Below are 20,928 nucleotides of genomic sequence, written 5' to 3'. Positions count from 1 at the left end.
TTCGTGTGCCTGTTGCAGCAAAAGGGCAAACATTTTGCAACACCCACCAGTTCTGGGAAGATGATCAGCCCAGTCGGTTCTCAAAATGCACCACTGCATCGTACTATTAGCGAACGGCAATGGAAAAGACCTAGAGTGCCGCCAAGGTTTTCCCATGCCCACCAGCCGTCGGCCGAACTCGTGTGTGTGTGTGTGTGTGTGTGTGTGTGTGTGTTCGCTCGCTCAATGCAAGCTGCCCTAGAGTCTGCCACCTTTGCATCCGCGTACGAACACTTTATCTAAATTTAAAATCTGTTAACTGCTCAAAATGCACAGCAATTAAGGCAAATCACTACGAACGTGGGAGACGAAGTGGGAGAACGGTCACGGTCCCCCTCCTACCATCGCCGTCAAGGTGGAGAAGGTGTGGTCGTGTCGGGAGAGCCCAATCCCACACCGAAGCGACACCAACGCGACGCCCTCGGCCGACTGGATCGACCGGAAGGGAGCTGTGGGGGCGGGGGGCACATGCAGCATCCAAACATGCGAACGCAAACGGTGCCGGTTCGGATGGTTGGCTACGAACAAACACTCTCCCGATTGTTGCATCGCGTTGCGCACTGGTGGCCCTTGTCGTGGGGCGATAATTGAAATGTTCGTACTAATTCAAGTGAATGAACGTAATTTCGCGGTACCGAACCCCTCTCCCCGTGGTTCCCACCATCTCCGGAACTGAACTAGTAGTGTGCGCGTTTATCGAACACACTTGGCTCGATATTCCTTCACGGTTGCCATGGCCGGGGGGAGTGGGAAGCACCAGCTCCAGCGGGGAGGGTTAGGATGGCCAGATTACACCAGGGTTATCTAATCGACCGGAATGGATCTCTCCAAATTTGCTTCACACGTCATCGATTCGATCTGGGCCAAAATTATCTTCCCCCCCCTCCGGGGGAGCGAAGGCAGCCTAGTGAACAGAGTCGTTCTGCGAATTGGTTGGCATACTTCAATGCACCACCTTGGCACGGATTGTAACATTCCGCTCCGGGTGGGTGGTTTCCACGGAAATCCTCTAATGAGCGAAATATGCAACGAAAATGCGCTCGTACATCGATGGTACATTTGGGCAAACCGACCGTATGTGAACCACTGAGAGGACTGCAGATGATAAACCCGAACGGTTCAATGGGCAGTGCTCATGATGAACATACCAGCATAATGCTGGAGATTACCTCTCTGAGTAGAGATTGCGATAATGATGATTTTTCTATCGTCACTATAAACTGACGTTAGAGTAAACAGACGAGAATATCAAAAATGAATGAAAGCATATTCTACGTAAATTTGTAAGGTAACGAGATCTTTAAATTTACAACAAAAATCAAATTGATCTACTTTAAACAGGTTTGTCGATTACTTGTATCTGGTTTGTTATTTACTTTTCTAACTATTAAAAGAAAGAACTTGAGACAGCAACAACAACTATCCAGCAGGTTTTACTGGCAGAGATATTGCATCCACAAGTTCTACAAGAATCTCGAAAATGGACGTCTTATACTCGATTGAAATAATACAAGCATTACAAATCAATTTTTAAATGTTGCTTAATGTATTGAATTTCTAGCGTACACTTTTTACTGGATTTATATTATACATTTTGAAAACAAAAAAGTTGAAAAACTCAAATTTGATCTTTTGTTCTTTACACCGACCTAGCGGAATGATGGAGATAATCAACAAATATACCAAAAAGCTGCTGTTCATTAAATTGAAAAATCTCCCAAAATGAGAAAATAATAGCGTGTTAAAAAGAGCGGTCAAAATGGCCGCTAAAAAGCATTCTAGAGGTGGTCATTTGAGCCCATAAGCGCCGGGGCTCACCACCTCGACGGCGTAGGTTCGAATCCCAACCGAGACTGGACCCTCCCTTGTACGAGATATTCGTTAGGCCAAGAAGAAGGTGGTCAATTTAATTCTCGAAACTGGAAGAACAGAAAAATTTGAAGTTTTTTTTAGACATAGCTTCAGTTGTTAAAAAAAGCTTTGTTTGGTTTTGCAAACATATTCAGCATTTTTTGAGACACTAAAACTGAAAATTGTATTGCGGTCAACATAACAAATATTTGCATTCTAATGTTAAAATGAAATTTGATGTGACTCTCAGAAGCAACGCAAAATATCATAACATTTAAGTCGTTATGAATTAAATTGCTACTCCTCCATCGTCAGCCATTTAAGCGAGTAATCAGTAAGTTAATCAAAGTCGATGGTGACTGTTGGGTTAATTTAACATTCCACTATGAAACACATGAAAAAGTTCATTTTCACCTCCCCCGCAGCCTGTCCATGGCAAACAGTGCCACCAAAGCAGTTCCAGCTTCTTCAAACAAACATCAAATGTTATGCTCTGTCGTCCAAAAAGTCCGGCCGAAAACAACAGCCGGCCGGTTCGGGCACACCGGAGACTTACCAACCGATTGATTGTTATCGCTGGCGTGTGCTGGCAAATACAATTATCGTTGCGAGGCACGGTTATCTGATACCACTTAATAAGCACCCTTTTACAGCCCCTTCCCCCGGTCCCGTAGGACTTTCCCGAGCTTCCCTCGCCCCCGTTTGTCACCCTCGTGTCAATATTTACACATTGTCGAAACCTTATCAAACATCAGCCCCGGGTGGGCACGGGAAACTCCTAGCCCCCGTCCCCTCTCTCCCGAACTTCTGGTCGGATAAAAAATTGATTGCCAGTTACAAAAAAAAAAAAAAAAATCCCCCTCCCACCTCTGCCATTCGGGGCTCAATTTACGCACCCCGAATCAGAACGGTAGTGTCCATGACAGCCGAAAGTACATAAGTATACTACCAACCGTGGCGCTATCACGACCGCTCGGCCCGTTATCGCAAATATTTACAGTGACCCCCGCCGGGAGGGGGCAGGTGGTTGTGGGGATAAAAATTAAGAAAAACTTGCAGACCCCGGAGACGGGAAGGCGGATGGGTGACTTCCTAGTTCTAGCAGCCGATCCATATCGGTGGCGATGTCAGGTGGTGTGCGACATTGTAAAAGCATTGGCACCTCCGCACCGAGGACCGGACGGCGTTCGCTATCTGTCCCGCGATGGAAGAGGTTTGTTAAGCCGTATCTCGTACCATCATCGCAATGTAACTAATTCAATACACACCAGTGATAAGATTCGTCGTGTACTTTTCGGTCGATAGCATTGTTCCGATAAACCCTACAATGTGTTTCAAACTAACTGAAGGGGATGTGGTGGAGAAATAAAGAGAACAACCTCAAACCAAAACGAATTCAACGCCGCCAAAAACAAGGCCAAGAGTTTAAATGTTTTAAAAACCTTAACGTTAAGACACTGACGTAAATAATCTAAAAGGACACTTGTTCCTGGTCGCCATAAACTGTCGGCAGGTTAATCAATTAACGAAAACAAACCGAACATTACGAACTTCCAGAACCCTTTCTCTCTCTCCCTCTTTTCTTTCCCTTGGCGACTCGTAAATGACCAACTAAATCTTCGGAAGCACCACAATTGCCCGGTTGTTAAATGTTAATTGCCAAGGTGAGGAAAAGGTGCTGTAGAATCGAGCGAAATTGCTGCACTTATCGAGCGATTAGACCAGCGAAACACACCCTGGCCGTTTGCAAGCAACAGTTCTTTCGGCACGGCACTACCTCCCTCTCCCCCCCCCCCCCCCCCCCCCCCCATTTTCCTTACCATTCACCGAAGAGAGGACGTCGTAGTTCTGTGTCTGTACTGCCATAATTCTTGCCAGTGCCTTGGTGCTGGTGCCGAGGTGGGGGTGGTGGTGGTGGTGGTGTGTGCTAGTGCTACACTCCTAATTGCTTCTATCCGCGATGCCACCGAGCGAGATGCCGAAGGATGGTTGGATTGAGATTAGCCGACGACGGGGGAGATTGAAAGGGTAGGAGGAGGGTGGAGCAAAATAACTTCACGACTTGCGCAACCGTCGCACAAACACCCCTTTTTCAAGTGCAACTTTACACCACTTCCATTCGAACAACGGCTAATTGTCCTTCACCAGGATCAACACCAACCACACCGAGCTTATTGCTAGCATTAGAAAAACACACAGCCAAACACACAACTAAAGTACGATGAATTACACCAATAAACGCACGGGTGTAAGGTCTATGGCTGGATCCAGCGTTTCCAAGACGCGATTAAAACGGGCTGAAGAGTGGAAGTGAAACTATTTATGGCACGCTATGGCAAAAAATGAAACCACTCCAAAACGAAACCATCGATAGCTGCTTCTGCAAATAAATGCCTTCCAGATACCCGCGAACCACTTTAGATCACCCATTATGCACGCGATGACACATCGATGATGAAGGATTAGAAAGACTGTTTAATCACCTGCTTGCCACACAATGTGAACACATCTTTTTATACTTTCAAATATATGGTGAAACTACTGATCAAAATATTGAAATTTATCGATTCTACTCCTCCACCGGTGTGCTCTGAAGCGTTTTTCATTAATGCAAGTGGTGCTAGATGATAGTGTAGCTAAATCAAACGTTGCGGGAAGTGTTGTTGCTCCCTACACTAATCGGGAAAAAGATCAATCTCACCTCGCGTTTTCTTGTGCAAGAAACGCCCAAACAATCGCCACCGTCTTTCCATTTGTACATTCAAACTATTATCTGCATTATTGTGTTTGAAAAGTAGGATGGAAAGAGTGTCTTGTAGAGGCAGGAGTCAAAACAATAAAAAAAGGCTTATTTTATAGACATTTCTTGGGCATATCGAACATGATCCTTAATACTAGAGCAAATATTTCACTTTTAATTACAAAATAATCCCATTGAAGGAAAAAGTATCAGCACTATCAAGTTGGCACTCCATCAAGCATCACTCACTGGTCACACACTCGCTTCATTAGATTCCACCAAGCGACTGCCGAGGGATGCAACTGCATCAATCAACTAACACTGCTGTGTAAGCGGTACTTCTGCACTTGCAGCAAACACACAATGCAATGCCGATGACACTTGAATCACAGCTGCGAGACAACGGACCATGTGCCAACCATCATCGTCACCTACGCTGTGTGGCAGAACAAAAACCCGACAACGCATCGGAACACAATGCAAAAACTCGTTGTTCGATTTTTTGCCCACCATTGCCTTTAAAGGACCGGCTCTGCCTACATCCACAGCACCGGGAATGGAATCACGAACGAACACACCGAAAGTCAAAAGCGGTCGCGCACTGGCGATTTTGGTATCCGGGCGGGATGCGGCGAATGGCACATCGTGGACAAGCCCACCAAACACCTAAACCACTCCAAGCCAACACCATGACACGCCGCCGCCGCCCACGTGCTGCACTTTGGTCGCGTCCACGCGTCTACGAATGCGATCATTAACCGACCGAGCCAGGAGTGAATGCGAAAACGAAAATCGATGGAAATAAAATGTGTTCAATTTTTCCGCTTTCGTTCGATTTCAATAATATATTTCTTTCCAACCTCGAGAAAACGGTGGCGCCCGAACGGGAGATGCCGACTTTACGACGTGACACGATCCGATCGCTCCAAGCACCACCGGACGACTGGTTCGGGCCGTGGCAAGAAGTCGATCTTTTTGCATCGACTCACTTCAACCTCAACTCCTACTTGTCACATCGACGAGGACACACGGGTGGAATGTGACGAGCTGACCTCATGGCCCTCGCCGATCGGCGCGTCCAGTCCCCCGGTACAAAACATTGTGTCTGCTTAGGAACGACGGTACGCGAACGACGGGGAAGGTATGCGCGGGACGAGCATTGTCCCCGTATGGAGTTGGTAATTGTTGGACGGAACAACGGGAACACACAGCATCCCCACGACGAGCTCAGTGGACATCGGATGACGGGATGGGATATATGGGAACAACACATCGTGTATAGAAATCAATATTTCGCCCGAGGCAAAACGGGATGCTAGGGGAACTCTCGCTCCAGTAGTCATCCGTGTTGGTGCTCCTAGTTCCCCTAGCGCAGATGAACCAAGTCCTCAGCCTGTTGCTACGAACGAAATGGCACGACTCGATGGCGCGCTGCTCTCGACCTACAACCCCAAATGGTCAAAAAGGGAACCGCCGCCATCTCTCTCCGCGGGCTGACGAGAGAAGTGGGCGCGGGTGTGCCCGGCGCAGGGTGTAGCTATTGGTCAGTGGAGCGAGAAAAAAGCGCTCCAACACAAAGTGGATGAAAGGTTGGCGGCACGGTACACAACATGAGATGGAAAATATTAAATTCTTCGCTTCGCTACACTTTGCCCATCCCCGGGCGCGTCGTGGACCTGGACCTCCCAACACACCACAGCACACAGATGTAAGTTGTCGTTTTCTGGATGGTGGTGTCCTTTAGAAGTGGTCCGAATAAGCGAGCCGAGTTGGCGCCTCGCCTCAGTATACGGAAAAATGAACCGCAAACCCCCTGGTATACGGAAAAATGAACCGCACGATTAGGATGTTAAGGACTTACATGCTTACATGCTTCAATGGGTATTTGGTAGATGAACCCCACCAGGGGAAAACATTGAGCCCCCGCACTTGTATCGTGGATCCTTGCATGAGCTCAGAACTCGACGTAGGAAGACCCGTTTGCTTCGTGCAGTTCTGCAGTGATAACACTGGTCTGTAACCCCTGACACAATAAAACTAACCCCTTTTTCCCTTTTCTGGACCTCGTAGTTCGTCCTGCTATAAGGTTTAGTCACGTGCAAAAGCTTGATCGAAGTATAACTGATACCTAATAATAATCACCGTTTGCATCTGACAAACCCAGACGCAGTTGAACTTTGGCATCTCTTTAATTTCATTCAACATCTCCTCTTTTCGGTCCTGCCTTATTTTCCAAACATCAGTTAACTGAATATGGTGCGAACGTCAAGAAACGTTTGGTCGGGTCGATGTAAGCGCAGTTGTAGGTGGGATCCTATATTCAGCAACGGACTTACTTCTATTAATAGGCGAAAAGACTGCATAAAGTTCAATTATGACAGTAGGTACTTTTTTCGCCATTTGAACTGCCGCTTTAGATGGACTCTCTCACGGTGGTAAAAAAAAGAGAGGTGCACCAGAAATGGACAAACAACCTTATAGGAAAAAAAGCACTCCCCAACAGTGTCCAGGATGTGGCAGCCCGAGTGAACCATCCTCTCTTCCGCGGCACTCTCCACCCTCGGTCCCGATTCGGCGACGAGTTCGTTTGAAGTGGACCAACCGAGCGTCGGATGTTGCGCGTAGGCCGGGGTCTCGATGCCGGAGCCGTCCATTTTTGGGGTAATTAAACTTTCTACACCGCCCGGTAACGGTCAGCGCACGGTACACTCTCCTTTACTGCCACAGTTTGCTCTTCACTTAAGGGCGGCACAAATTTGACCTCACGCCGGTTTCGCAAAACGGGGGGCGTGGGTGGTGATACACACACACAAACATCGGGAGCTTCCCATCAAAGTGAATGGAGAGAAGAAGTTTATTGCTAGCTGAACGAGCATCTACTAACGGTCGTTCCGGAGGAGCTCATGCTGGTTCAGTCTACTGAAACTACTGAAGTACGTTCCCTGATTTGATGGCCACTTAAATACTGGGCTATACTGTCGCACCGATACCAGTGTCGCACCGGGAACCGTTTACTACCGGTAGGTGGATGGGAGAGGTCACCCCATCGTTACGTGTGACCCCTCCCCCTCTGCTTCCTCTCTCTCAACCGAATGTCGGAAGTAAATTTGCCTTATTTATCCAAACACGATAGCGCCAGCGTGATCAAATGTCTCCGATAACGGTGCCTTGGCAAAAGACAAACACGGACACGAGATTCGCGGAAGACACCTTACGACATACATCGGCAATAGCATAGCAAACAAATCTTTCATATGTTGCTCTCCACCCGACACCGCTCGCCGGCCTAATACCCGTGACATTATACGGTAATGATACCCATATTCAATATGCAACAAGTAGAGGGCCCGCCCGCCCGACCATTGACTTGGCAACTTTTTTACCCAAATTCCCCGAAAAAGGCTCCTTTTCCCGTACGCGCCGCCACCATCAATCATGGCAACGATGACGAATTGCACAACGTAGCAAAGGGATCGGTGAAGGCTGGTGGAAGCATGAGAGAGTCGAAAAAGGACGAATTGGGACCGGGCTATCGCCGAAAGCAATGCCAACGAAGAGGCTGGATGCGGTGGGTGAAATGAGGATACTTTTCTCCAACACTTTCGCACCCGTCCGCTCGAATCATTTTCACATCGTCATCTTCAGCTTCATCATCTACTTCAACGCCAGAGGTTCAGGGCAGTGAATTTCTGCCACTCAGTTCAAGTTCAGCCGTGAGAACATAATTTGTGTGCTGAAGAGGGAAAAACTTCTTCGTATAAATAACCCCTTGCAAACACCTCAAAGATGTTCCGAAAGGATTATGTAACTGCTGTCTTCGGAGGCAACGATATGCTATCAGCCGTTCTCCGCTCCTATGTATTCATTCACAAACTGGTGGTTGTCATGAACCGAAAGGTAGCATCTTATACACAAACAAACATCCCAAGTATACGGCAATTGAAGGTTGAGAAGGACGACGAGGAAAAATAAAAGACCGACACTCAGCCACGCAGAACCCGCTTCACATCGAATCAAACTCAATCGTCTGATTTGACAACCCCGTACGTTTCTTATCTCTCTTCCTCATATCACCCATCCAAAGATACTCCCACGCGTTCCGGTTTCAGTCGAGCATCGCCCCCCTCTTTCCACGGTTGGGAAATGTTAAAAATGTATCGCGCAAGGTAAATATATTGATTATCTGAAATATTCAATATATATATCTCATTGAACCCTCGTCCGACCGTTACCCGACGACGTTGGTTGTCTGCATGCTTTCCTATCTTCTTCGTCAGGCGGATGTCATCGGGAAGGGACGACCGAGAAAGGAAATTTCTTCCCCGGATACAATTTCGCGAAATTAGCAAACGTCCTTACAAAACACATGTGTTATGGAGTTTGGAGTTTTTTCAGCCCACTACTTCTGAAGGCTTCTAAGAATATTGCCTACGAGACATACGAGCCGGCTGGGAATATGAGTAGCAAAGTTACAATCGCTGTAGCCACCGATTTGTATTCCAATACGCTCTTTGACACCAAGACAAGACAAATTGCGTAAAAGGTTGTGGATAACAATCTGCGCGCACAACTCCCGAGGCACAACGCGATTGACCAGAAAGCGCAAACAACTTACTTACAGCGTTCCTGCCGTCGGGCGAGTCGTTACAACAACCGGCACGAAGGGCAAGCAGCCAGGGGTTGGCAAACTAGGCGTGCAGAAATTAACCACACAAAACTGGGTTGAGCTTGCTCTGATATCAATGTGACATAATCATTCAACACTGTTTTAGAAACAATTGATTAATTTTACAAACCAAGCAATCAACAAGATATTCTTAAGATATCCGTGCAAAACGCGAGAAATATTATTCATAAAAATGAATTTTCAATATGCCGTACAGATGCAGATTCAGATATTATTCAAATAAATTTGCAATCCTCCTTTCGACGATCATCCATAAACAAGAAAAGAATAAAAAGGACATTTTATCATAAAGTGTCCCGGCCAAGTGCACTTTTCGCACTTATTTCATTTCTTATACCTTATAACTACATTAAAGAAAACATTTGGTGAACCCTGGTCTACCCGGTTCGTCACACGACCAGATCGCTTGAAGTCACGCTCGGTAATTTATTCATTTTGCTATCCGATGCGAACAACCGGCCAACCTTTCGTCGAGTTTCCTTCGATGCGATCGCACATCGAAACTGCATCGTGCGCTTGCATCTCGTCGCTCGTTGATTTTCCAACAAACAACCACCGTCCCCCTCGGGGGTCGTCCCACGAACACCCCCACCACCAAAAGACACACTCGCGAAAAAGTGCTGCAAATGGGTTTGCTGCAGCAGCGACGGTGCTTGAAAAACCGGTACTGCAGATCGGACGTCCACCCGTACGGCACCCCCGGTACGCACATTTGCACATCGCATGACCAAATCGGGCCACGTACAGCTCCGCACGCACCTTCTGCAGGCACTGCATCGCTTGCGGTCGTCGTGTGACCAAAAGGAACGGCTCTCGAACGAACCAGACACGCGACTTTTCTTCGCGTATTTCGAGACGGCCTTTTACCAGAGCACGATGCGATGGTGCGATAGCATGACTGCAAAGACTACGGTGAACACAGATGTTAATCGTCAGAAGAAGCCTTGTACCAGAGGCTCATTCGACCTCTGTGAATCAATAACAATAAGCTGCGAGCGATCATTATGCCAAATAGTATTAAGTCGATCGGGTGGTTTTCAATCAAAGAATCTTTTAAATTGAAACATGAACTTAAGTTATCCCTTATGAATCTTTTGACGAGATTCATTCATACGAATCGTTCATTCAAGCTTCATTAGGGAAAGAGAATTAGAACCTCAAAACATTCATCAAACTTCCGTAACGCATGCATGAATTTTCATTTATCTTTTATGAATCTTTAGATAATTATTATTATTATTTATTGAGGTATGACGGACCGTATTGTTAGAGCCAACATGCTCTAACAGACTTTTTTGTTCTTAGGGCATTTCCTCCCTACGGTTAGGCCTAATCCCGGGCTTTCTCGGTTGAATCTTTAGAAAATCTTCATGATTCTTTGATGGAAGGGTCGTTCCTTATCGTGTTATGCTGTTATCAGGTGAGGTTCATTCATACGAATCTTTCACGAATCTCCATGATTCATTCATTGACGTGCATCAAGCGACTAAAAAAAAAAAAGGAGCCTCTCTTCCCATGTTTTGCACTTTTTCGGGCTTTACTGTTCTCTTCTTTTAACATTTATGATTCATTAAGATTCATGAATCTGCAAAACGATGCAAAGAGTCATTCAGATTCATGAATCTAAATCGGATGTTGTGCATCCACTCTATTCCCATTTCACCGACTTTTTGGACCTAGTTAATCTGTTGTTCAAAGAATCATCCATCTTAAAATCCAATAGCCCAATATACCTTAGCCATACATTCCCGTAAGTACAAAAGTCAAACTTAAAAAACAATCTGACACCTCTGTCACCGGGACTGTGATTTGGGAAGGCAAAATTGGATTCAAAACTCGCGCCATTTAAAATTCAAGCCCGAAGAAAGAGGGAAAAAACCAGTACAGATAAAAGCAATATCGTTCGATTTGTGATTGAATAAAAGAAATATTCTCCGTAATTTAATAACATCTTAATATGCGGACCGTGTCGTCGCCGCCGATACCTGTCAATGTGTGCGAGGAGGCCGGCCAGACCAAGAGAGCCAAGGAGCCAACGTTGGCCTACCCGGCGGCCCCCGGTGACAAATAGATTCATCAATCTTCATCACCAGCATCATTAAGTGAAACCTTCCTCCCTGGTTCGATTCTGTTTTGCTCTCCTCTATTAACTTTTTTTTGCCCCCCCCCCCCCCCCCCCCCCTTTTTTTTTGTTGTCCTTCCGCAACTTCATTCAATGCAACGCGCAACGTCTGAACTTCGGCAGACGGCTTCCGTTTATTGCTATCGGATCGGAGTAGATCAGTTTAGGTTTCGCACGGTTGGGTCTCCCTTTCCCACCGTCACCTCCCCCTCTTCAGGGCAGTACGCGTCCTGAATAACCGAGAACGTTCGAGCACCAGAGTAGTAGCGCTGAGGGACGAAGGTTAAAAAATGACTTCCACCCGATAGTGGCGATTAGGCAGTAATATATCACGCCAGCAATCGAGGGCACACACCAGTGTGCATAGGATACCGCGCACGAAGGGACGAAGACACCGACCTGCTGCAGTTGTGGCCTGGGGAGCAGTACGCGCAATGCATATGCTACTCGCGGCCAAAGGTGCACGGAGTTGCAATTGATGGAGGGAAAAAAATGCAGTAGCTGCTGTGCCTTCAGTATCCGAAAGCCCGATGTCGAAGTGGCACACGGAGCGTTCATGCTGTCACTTGGTTCGGACACCTTGATTTTACAGCTCCTAATTAATCACCGCTTCGCGAAGCAAACAAGGTACAAGGACGTTGACGTTCTGGTTGTTCGCGGAGAAATATACGGAGCGCCAGGTTGCACTATCTTTGTGAATGTGCAACAAACATCAACAACCCCTCGAGTGTAAGAAGTGGGAAACAAAAATAAAAGCCATCTACTAAATCCGGTCTAATGAGAAGAGCAAGGATAAACTGCCGGGAAGCACTCTTTTAAAATTAGTCGCTTTCGTTCCATAGCCGTTCTCTGCCAGCGGTCAGGATGTCAGGACATCAAAACATCTTCATTCTACGCTACACTCCAGTCTCATCTAGCTCTAGCTGGTGTGCTCGCTTCCATATGCCTCACTATAGCAATAATAACGCTAATTGCCCCCATGCCAATGATCGCTTTTCGCTTTGCGACCGTACAGTGCCGAAGCCGAGAGCCAACAGAGCCGTCAACTCGTACTACACCACACCGGAGGGGGTTGTCCACGACCACAGTGCACTCCACTGATTGTGTTTATCTATTCTTAATTAATTGAATATTTTAGCGCTACAGAACGATTGTGCGCGAAAGCAGAGGAATTGATTGGCCAACTCGCCAGCACCGACCAAGAAGGGATATGTTTACATTACAGCTCCCGATGGGCGGCACTGCACCACCGGGGTACGTCTCCACGTCACCGGCGGTGGGGGGTCATCAAGCTGGCCGCTTCAATTTCTTCAATGAGGAAAAATCAATCGATGGAAATGAAGTTATTTTTCATTTATTTACGTGCCCGTAGTATGACAAACCAATTCGGGCAAACCGCCTCGACGATGCCCTTGGCGCACAATAGAACTAGAACAGGGAAACAACGATCGCCACACGTGCCACCAATTCGACCAACATTTGCCCCGCTAGATTGTTTATACGTAAATAAATTTACCCGTAAACAGTTTACGTTCTCCGGTTCGTTTCGCGATATGTTGTGGGTTCACCATTCTTCACCGTGGGGTTCTTCTCTCACTCCACACGGAACCTCGTTAATTGCAAGCAGACTTTAGCTTATATAAACCATCAACGAACGAACCACTTGTGTGTGGCTCGGCGTGTGTGGGAAACTCGACAAGAAGCCGCAGATAAAGAGACACATTTGATGACGTGCCGCACCGCCGCCGAGTGTGCTTCGTTCTTCGGTGAAGAAAAATACGCACTTCTATTTGCGCCGGTACGAACGGCACCCACCATTAACCCCACCAACCCGGGCCCGGCGTGTTCTCCTGCTGTTCAAACACGCGCGCTACTTATCCCGTGGGTTTCACCACAAATAATAGCACAACGCTGTGCTGGTGCTTTCCCATCCGAATGGGAGCTCGCCATTGTAAGATGCGGCCGGAAGACCGGAGCTTATTTTCCATCGCTGGAACATCCTTCTCCCGGAGGATGTTGTGAGGCGGGTTTTGTAGTTTCCTTCGTCAAAGCGAAAGCCGCGCTAAAACAATACAACGGGAACTTGATCCGTTCCCCTCGCTACGCCCCACCCACACCAACGCCCGGCTGCACGACAAACGGTTCTCATTCATAAGCTTCTAGGCACGAGCTTTACACTTCACAGTAGCGCATGCAAAGAAACGATCCCGGGTTGGGTTTGCATAACCGAGTTGTTTGAACACATTTTCCACCATTTTTCCATCGTTTGCCGGCGTTCGGTTCTGAGCCATGGTTGGGGTTCCAACCGTATCTTCCATCACAGCCGCGACACTGTCAAGCGAAACTATGGTGAGAGCTAATTACATCTTGCGGCTTATCGACTGCACTTCGAGCCACTCGCTGAACTCCACCACGCACCTCGTTTGCGCAAAGAGTTGCAAAGCCCGGGCCACTGCTTTGTCGAGCACCTGGACAGCTCATTCTTATCTTACACAACTGGTGCGCTACCCAAGCCCTTCGCCAACCCCGACAACCGTCGCTGCCCGCGCCTTGTAAACAACCGTCGTCGAAACAGATGGTTTCCCAGAGGGCGTTTTCGTGTGTCCGATGACGCATGTTGAGGAGGTGCCGGGACCAACACGTACCGCCCCCCTATACACCCCACCAACGTGATGGTGAAAAGCGTTGAGCACGAATGAGTAGTGGCCAAAATTCTGTGCGGAAAATTGAACTATTTTGCGCGTACATTGTTTTCCCGCGAACGTGGTGGTTATGATGTTCGAGCGATCTCGATCGCTCCCGATCCCCCTTGTCACGTTTCGTGCGTTTTCTCTCTCTCTTTCGCTTGTGAATTCCAAAGGGCCGGTTGCCGTTCTTTTCATTGGAGCTGCATGCTTATAAACAATTATCATCATCATCGCCATATCCCCTGCTGTGCCCGGCAAGAAATCGATAATTTTTCCAAATGCTCTTAAAATCACAAACACACGCACACAGCCGGGTGCGAATAGCGAAATGTTGTACAGCATTTTCAGTGTTTTCTTCCTCTGCAAAGGATGATGACGATGACGACGACGACGATGGAGCCACTCTCTAATGCAGGGGTAACCACAGCCCGCCATGGGAACGAAAGCACCTACAAGTATTTGGAACATCAGTACAGCAAATCTCGGTATGGTGAAGAATAACATCAAAACAAATAAGTGCCATTTTCAACGACAATTGTTTGAAACTCATCAAGATGGACCTGAACTGGAATTTTAAACTTTTGCGTATGTAATTCGCAAATATACTCATCTGAAAAATTATGTTCTACGATTTCACCTCAGTATTTAAATGGCGCTCACATTAGTGGTGTGCGTACAGAGTAAGAATTCATCATTAAGTTGAATCTTACCAATGAATTATTGATTTGAATCCTAACGGATAGTCACTCCTTTTTAATTTGAATCTTTATCATGGATTCGAATCCCAAAAGAGTGAATGAGTGAATAAAAGAGTGGCTAATCGTCATAGAGTAAAGATTCGAATCCCAAACAAGGATTCGAATCCCCAGAGTGAGTAAAAGATTTGCTAGAAAGTCGAATCCCAAACTGAGACTTAATATACAAACTATGCATGCATATAAATACAATTTGGGATTCGAATCCCTATTTGAAATTAGCAACTCTCTTACTCACTCTTTTGGGATTCGAATCCTTATTTAGGATTCGAATCTCATTACGAATAGCAACTCTTTTACTCTGATTTGTTGTGTTTATTCACTCTGATTCAAATCATAAAAAAGTGTTGTTATTCTCATCACTAGCTCACATACAGCATACAGATTCAAGTCTCATAATTTCTAGCGAAACCGTGGCGACCACTGCTCCCAAAGGATGTAGCCAATATAAGGTAAAACAGAGGCGGTGGGTGGGTTTTGATAGGGCGTCGATTGGGTGCGAAGGTGTGAGCCGCTGAAAACGGGAGAAGAGCAAGAGCAGCACACATTTATTCACACAAGCACATACATACACACACACACCTGGCAGTAGAAATGGCCCGGAGGGAATTTTCATTTCGTCGACATTGACGGCGATTGCAGGGCGCATGCCTTCGAGAGCTCGAAGGACTCGGAAAGCGTGTGTTGCTGTGTGCGGAAGACGGCCGACGGCGCAAAACAGGACACCGGATGTGCTGGGTTTCCCGCGAAGGCTGGCAAACAATTGTAGGTTTGCTTTTATTGTTCAGGGGGAAAAGGTATTTATGGTTCCCCTCATTAGCCTCGGGACCGCACCGCAGCAAAAGCAGCTGTTTTTCGGGAGTATTGTGATGATTTTGTGTGCTAGCAATCGATAAAAACAATCCACAACCAGACTGCTTTATGAGGCCCTTTCGCAGCTGGACGGCGGCCAAATCGGTCGGCATAAGCGTTAGGTATTTAAATATAGCTTTTTGCCAAATGGCATTCGCATGTACTTTAGCGGGACTTAGCTCAGGGAATGAAGCGGAAGCTTTTTCGTTGGAGCTGATGCCTCCCCCTCCATTATGGTGCAGCAGTCCAATTTGGCTAGAGTCTAGTAGAACCGTTCTTCATCTTCAACTCGACGATGTGTACAGATCAAACTCAGTTCATCCCTTGGGATTTATGCAATCTGCAACTTATGAATCGATCACGTATCTCCCCTGGGTATTTGGCAATGTTTGGGATGCATTTCTTCCCGCCGCACAGCGTAGGGGGGGAAAGCGCGCTTACCTTCGTCGTGGGACATTATGCTCTCGTCCGGGGAGGTGGGCTCGGCTGACGTGATCATCGTTGTTTTGCGGTCCTCCTGCAGCTTTGTGAAGAATGTCACCGCGTAGTCGATCACATCGCCCGGCTGCTCGAGGAGATAGGCTATCGAAAACTCCAGCAGGACGTCCCGCAGTCCGTCCGGAACTTGAATTCGATGCTTCTGTTGACTCGACATAGTTTCTTTCTATCGCACTGTGGAAGAAGGGAAAGAAGGCAACACATATATTAACAACCTAATGCGGGACGCTGTGGTGGCATATTGCGCTCGGAACGTGCCGTGCGCAGCATCGTCGCACAAGAAGACGTCACTGAAGGAACGGATCAAACGAAGAGGGCAGCGACTAATATGGAGCAAATCACGTGCGACATGCAACAGGAAATCACGGTGGAGCAATTAAGCGAAGGACCAGAGCTCCATTGTGTGTGTTTGTGTGTGTGTATGTCTGTGTAGGTCCGGGACACATCAGCGTCCAGCCCGAACCGTTAAGCTAAGAGGAATCTCAAAGCCAAGCAGCAGTGACCAAACCTCGAACGTTTAATTGAGCTTAATTAAATTCGCAATCATGTCCGAAGTGAAGCTGAAGAGAGTGATTACTCGATCGCACTAAGCTTCCACGCGGCTTACAGACGTCCCATCCCGGTTTGTTGGGCCGCTCGGACGGGACGGACACTCGATCGGGTCCGAGCAGTTCGGTTTTAAATGGTGGTAATAGCTTAAACGGAAGCCACTTATTAGTAGCTCTGATTACTCGGAGCCAGCGAACTTCGATCCTTGGGACAATTGGACACTCGCTCGCCAGGACTTGGCTTTAATTTGCTTCCAATTGTCCTCGAACGCGAAACCTTTGCTTGGAATGCTCTTCATGGTGAAGAACGCATCTCGTATCAACTTTAAGTATTACGTAGCTAAATTGTCATGGAATTTAACTTTTGCTTTGCTTGTTACATCATTATATTGAAATAGTAACATATCTAATATTTCTAAACCATCAAGTAATCCATCAAGAGAATTTATTGAATGTACAATTTTTCATTAACTTTTTTAAAAGCTAAAACTCATGTCGCGTAAAAAATATTTAAAAAAACAAAAATAATTTTTGTAATGGGAACCAAAAGCCGTATTGTTGAAAATTGTGGTACGAAATGAATGATACAACAGAGCACTAATTAAAGAAGGAAAAAATCAAATACAACAATGAACTGAACTAACAAAATGGCAATTAATTGTAGTAATAACCGTTTTGAAATAAAACGAGATTGAAAATCTTTTCTCCTTCAATTGTTTCCAATTAGTCGTGAACGAACGGTTCACGCGCATTTTAAAATTAACATCCCGGCTATTAAAAAGGTTCCGTACAATTGAAACAAAAACGATGGATAAAAGTCCATTCGCCAACATCTAAAACGTGGTCCATGTGGACACGAAGTAATAAATGTAGATTCCACAGAAACACTACAATTAAAACATCCAAACAAACAGCATCCCTTCGCACCTCCCGAGGGTCGTCGGTTTGTCCCCGCCCGAAGTCCGAGGCTGTTTACTCTGCTCTCCAAAGCGACTCCAAATCACGAATGCGCAATCCAAACCCCCCGTAATAACAGACTACTAGGCACGTTCGACCAAAGAGCACCCTTTAGTGCACGCCCCCTATACCCCCCGGCCGGTCCTATATTCCTGTGCCATGACATCACGGACGAGCCGTGCGATAATCGATACCGATTTTTACGGACCTTTCGACGGAACGAAAAACAACAAGAAAACAAAAACTGCCATGCCAGAGGAAGAGGTTCCATTTAATCGCTGGCGATGGCAGAGACCTGTTTAAACAGTCAATAACATAGATTCCGACGCTTTATGTCCTACAATTACACACACTGCCATTTTCCCATGCCAGCACACTGGCGAAACGTGCCGCAGTTTCCCCCCGCCGTCGGTGGAAATGACCTTCCTCGATTCCCGTCCGCTGCCGCCGCTCCTGGACCATTTTCCTGCTTGGAAGAATGTTTGCGTAAACAAATCGAATTGTTTTATTGCTCATAGACTATTTATTTTTCAGCCCGCTCCACTTGGCCAGTACATGGATAGTATCCCCCCCCCCCCCCCCCCCTTTTCTCGGTCTCCCGTCGCTTGTGGTACGTCATGAACCACCCCCGATATGGGGGTGAGAAATAGCAGCATATCAGCGCGCCATTCCCTCTTGCCCTCGTGTTCCACGCCTGCCGCTCTCCCGGGCTGATTTGCATAGAACCCTTATGCAATGATAAAACAACGGCGCGGTGCACCAGCTATGCAGTTCGGTATAAGTGTGCGGGTCCCACAATTGGATGGTACAGAGTTTTTCACATGCGCTCGTCAAAATCGAATTTTATGATAATTTTTGGGCGCTGTGAAACATCAGGAAAGTACTCTAAAGGAACCAAGTTACGAAGTTCCAAAGTAAAATATTCATGAAAATACATCGCCACAGTTGCATCGGTGCACAACTTCAGCTTACAGCACAGTGCAGCACTAGGAATGGGCAACGCTGTGCAATGGTTATCGTGGCAAGGTTTGCTCCATTCCTCCCCAACCCTTCCCCATGGTACCTAAACACTCAACAGTTGCAACGACAACGCGACGTTGAAGATGGGAGCAAATTACTAGACCAGACCCAAACGAGTTGATGACAACAGTCACCTGACATCCAACTTGACACGTTCCGCGGCGGCGGGGACCATGTGTGGGGGGGAAGGGTACTTTTTTTCTATGCACAGTACTTTTTTTTTCATTTCCTTTGCGTTTCGTCTCATTACTCACACATATGCATGCACCAGATGATGCTGGGGATATGTAGATGGTTTTACGTGTACTTTTTTCTCGCTTTTACCAGCCAAAGGCGGCAGAGTATAGTCAGTTCCTACACCTCAGTTCACCTTCATCCCTGGTCGAGGAAGAGGAGGAGGAGGGGAAAAGCGGATGCGGAGTGGTCTAAAGATTCACACAGAACGGAGCGTAAGTGTGTACACGGTTGGGTAAGTGGTGTTGGTCAGGCGCGTACGTGAATAGGCACACGTTCGTCATGTAACGGAGGAGGTGGTGTCGGTCGAGATAAGGCACGGATCCCGAAACAAGACGATACAGTTGAGAAATTCCTTCGACTTCTCTTACCCTAATGAATCAACATTTCGTTTCGGTGGAATTCATAGTTTGCGCCTCGTAGAGTGCATTCGAAATGCAACTGCACCGATCTGCCCATTGAAGTTCTTCCGTCGACAAGTTTCCCCATGGACCGTGGTGGAATCGCTGTGGCGGAGCATCAGGTTGAAATCAAAAGTCTTATCACCTCACTTTTACCGTACGACGCAGTTTTGTGCGCATTCAGTGGGCCATAGACACGATAACGTAACCCGGTGGTATCATCACCTAAAAGAATCCTAAGAAGCTTCCCAGCAGTTAGCCGTGAGAGCCTCGGCACCGGGCATCGCCTCTCCCCCCGCCGGCCCCGGCCATGGGAAGCAGTTCACCCGACGACGTAAAGTCGGCGGCACAGACACATGTACTCATTATTACGATCGTCTCTCACATGACGATGGTCAAATTGGGTTAATTTGGATTCCACGCCGTACGGCGGTTCTTCACGCTGGTCGCGGCTGTTGAGTGGTTTCCGGCGAGGGGGGAAAAAACGGGGTATAGTTGCGTCACAAATAAGAACACATTAGCACGTGAGTGCGGTCCCCGGGCCGCCATGCGACGTCGTCGTCACGACGAAATCGGCTTGTGACTGCACAAGGTTGTTGCGGTGAGCAACAATCATCTCCGGCAAGTCACCGGGCAGGGACTTCGGGAGCTCGAGAAGATGAAACATAAATGCGTAAGCTAGAAGCAAGCAATTAGGCCAAAAGACACCTTAAGAAAACGATGGGTAGGTTAGCAGTCTTAACGTTTAGGAGCTAACCACATCGTCAATCTACCTGAAGGTATGTGCGAAAATTTGTATCCAACCAGGGATTTCAATAAAATCTATATTCTATCCATTCGACACCACCAAAAGCAGCGAAAAATCTGGCATCCACAATTACATAACTTGGAATGCTCCGCCAAACTTGGTTAGAATCTTTTCCAAAGAAACACATGACTCACATGACTTCCCGACCACTCACACAGGGCACCCCCCCCCCCCCCCCCCCCCCCCTCCTTTGGTGCGATGCTTCGCCAAATCCACGGCATTTTATTTTCCTCCTTAACAAAACTAACGCCAAAGGGGGGTCAATTTTAACGCGTACTCCCCCGCACCCACTTCAAACTGACAGGTCCCGTGTCCGTGTGCCAGTAGGGATCCCCCATCCACTTTCCCTGGGCGATCATTTACAAACTCCACCCTGAACTTCATCATCATAGAGAGGCTGTTGCCGGGTGCGGGTGTGGCGTTTCGAACCCACGCATTTGTTTATACAACGAAAAAGCAGGAATCAATCTTTCTGCACTGGTCATGGGATTATTTTTTTCCATCCTCCTGCTTCTCCCCCTTCGGGCCAAAAATTGTTTTCCATTCTGCGCACCGGCGTATCGCGAACGCCTGCGGGAGACTAACATAAATTCAGACATTTTAGAACAACCGGGCACAGCACACGCCTCGGGAACTCGTAAGACTCGGTTTGGGTTTTGGACGAACCGAACTGGTGGCTGTGCTGCGCCGCTGGCAGTCGTCGTTCGTTCGCCTGTCTGCACACCGTTT

The 20,928-nt window shown here is 47.2% G+C and overlaps 1 protein-coding gene across 4 annotated transcripts in view; it reads right to left on the bottom strand.

The window, feature by feature from the left end:
* Positions 1–20,928, bottom strand: part of LOC131281924 (cAMP-dependent protein kinase type II regulatory subunit) — a 39,512-nt gene that overhangs the window by 9,633 nt on the left and 8,951 nt on the right. For all 4 annotated transcript variants that reach the window (XM_058311288.1, XM_058311289.1, XM_058311290.1 and 1 more), the window contains exon 3: positions 16,175–16,405. In XM_058311288.1, the coding sequence (XP_058167271.1) occupies positions 16,175–16,388 (214 nt within the window). In that variant the 5' untranslated portion in view covers positions 16,389–16,405. The remainder of the gene's footprint in view (positions 1–16,174; positions 16,406–20,928) is intronic.

Source organism: Anopheles ziemanni, chromosome 2, assembly GCF_943734765.1.
Source record: "Anopheles ziemanni chromosome 2, idAnoZiCoDA_A2_x.2, whole genome shotgun sequence".
Lineage (NCBI taxonomy): Eukaryota > Metazoa > Arthropoda > Insecta > Diptera > Culicidae > Anopheles > Anopheles ziemanni.
Note: the sequence above shows the minus strand (reverse complement) of the source record. Positions and strands in the feature narration are given on the sequence as shown.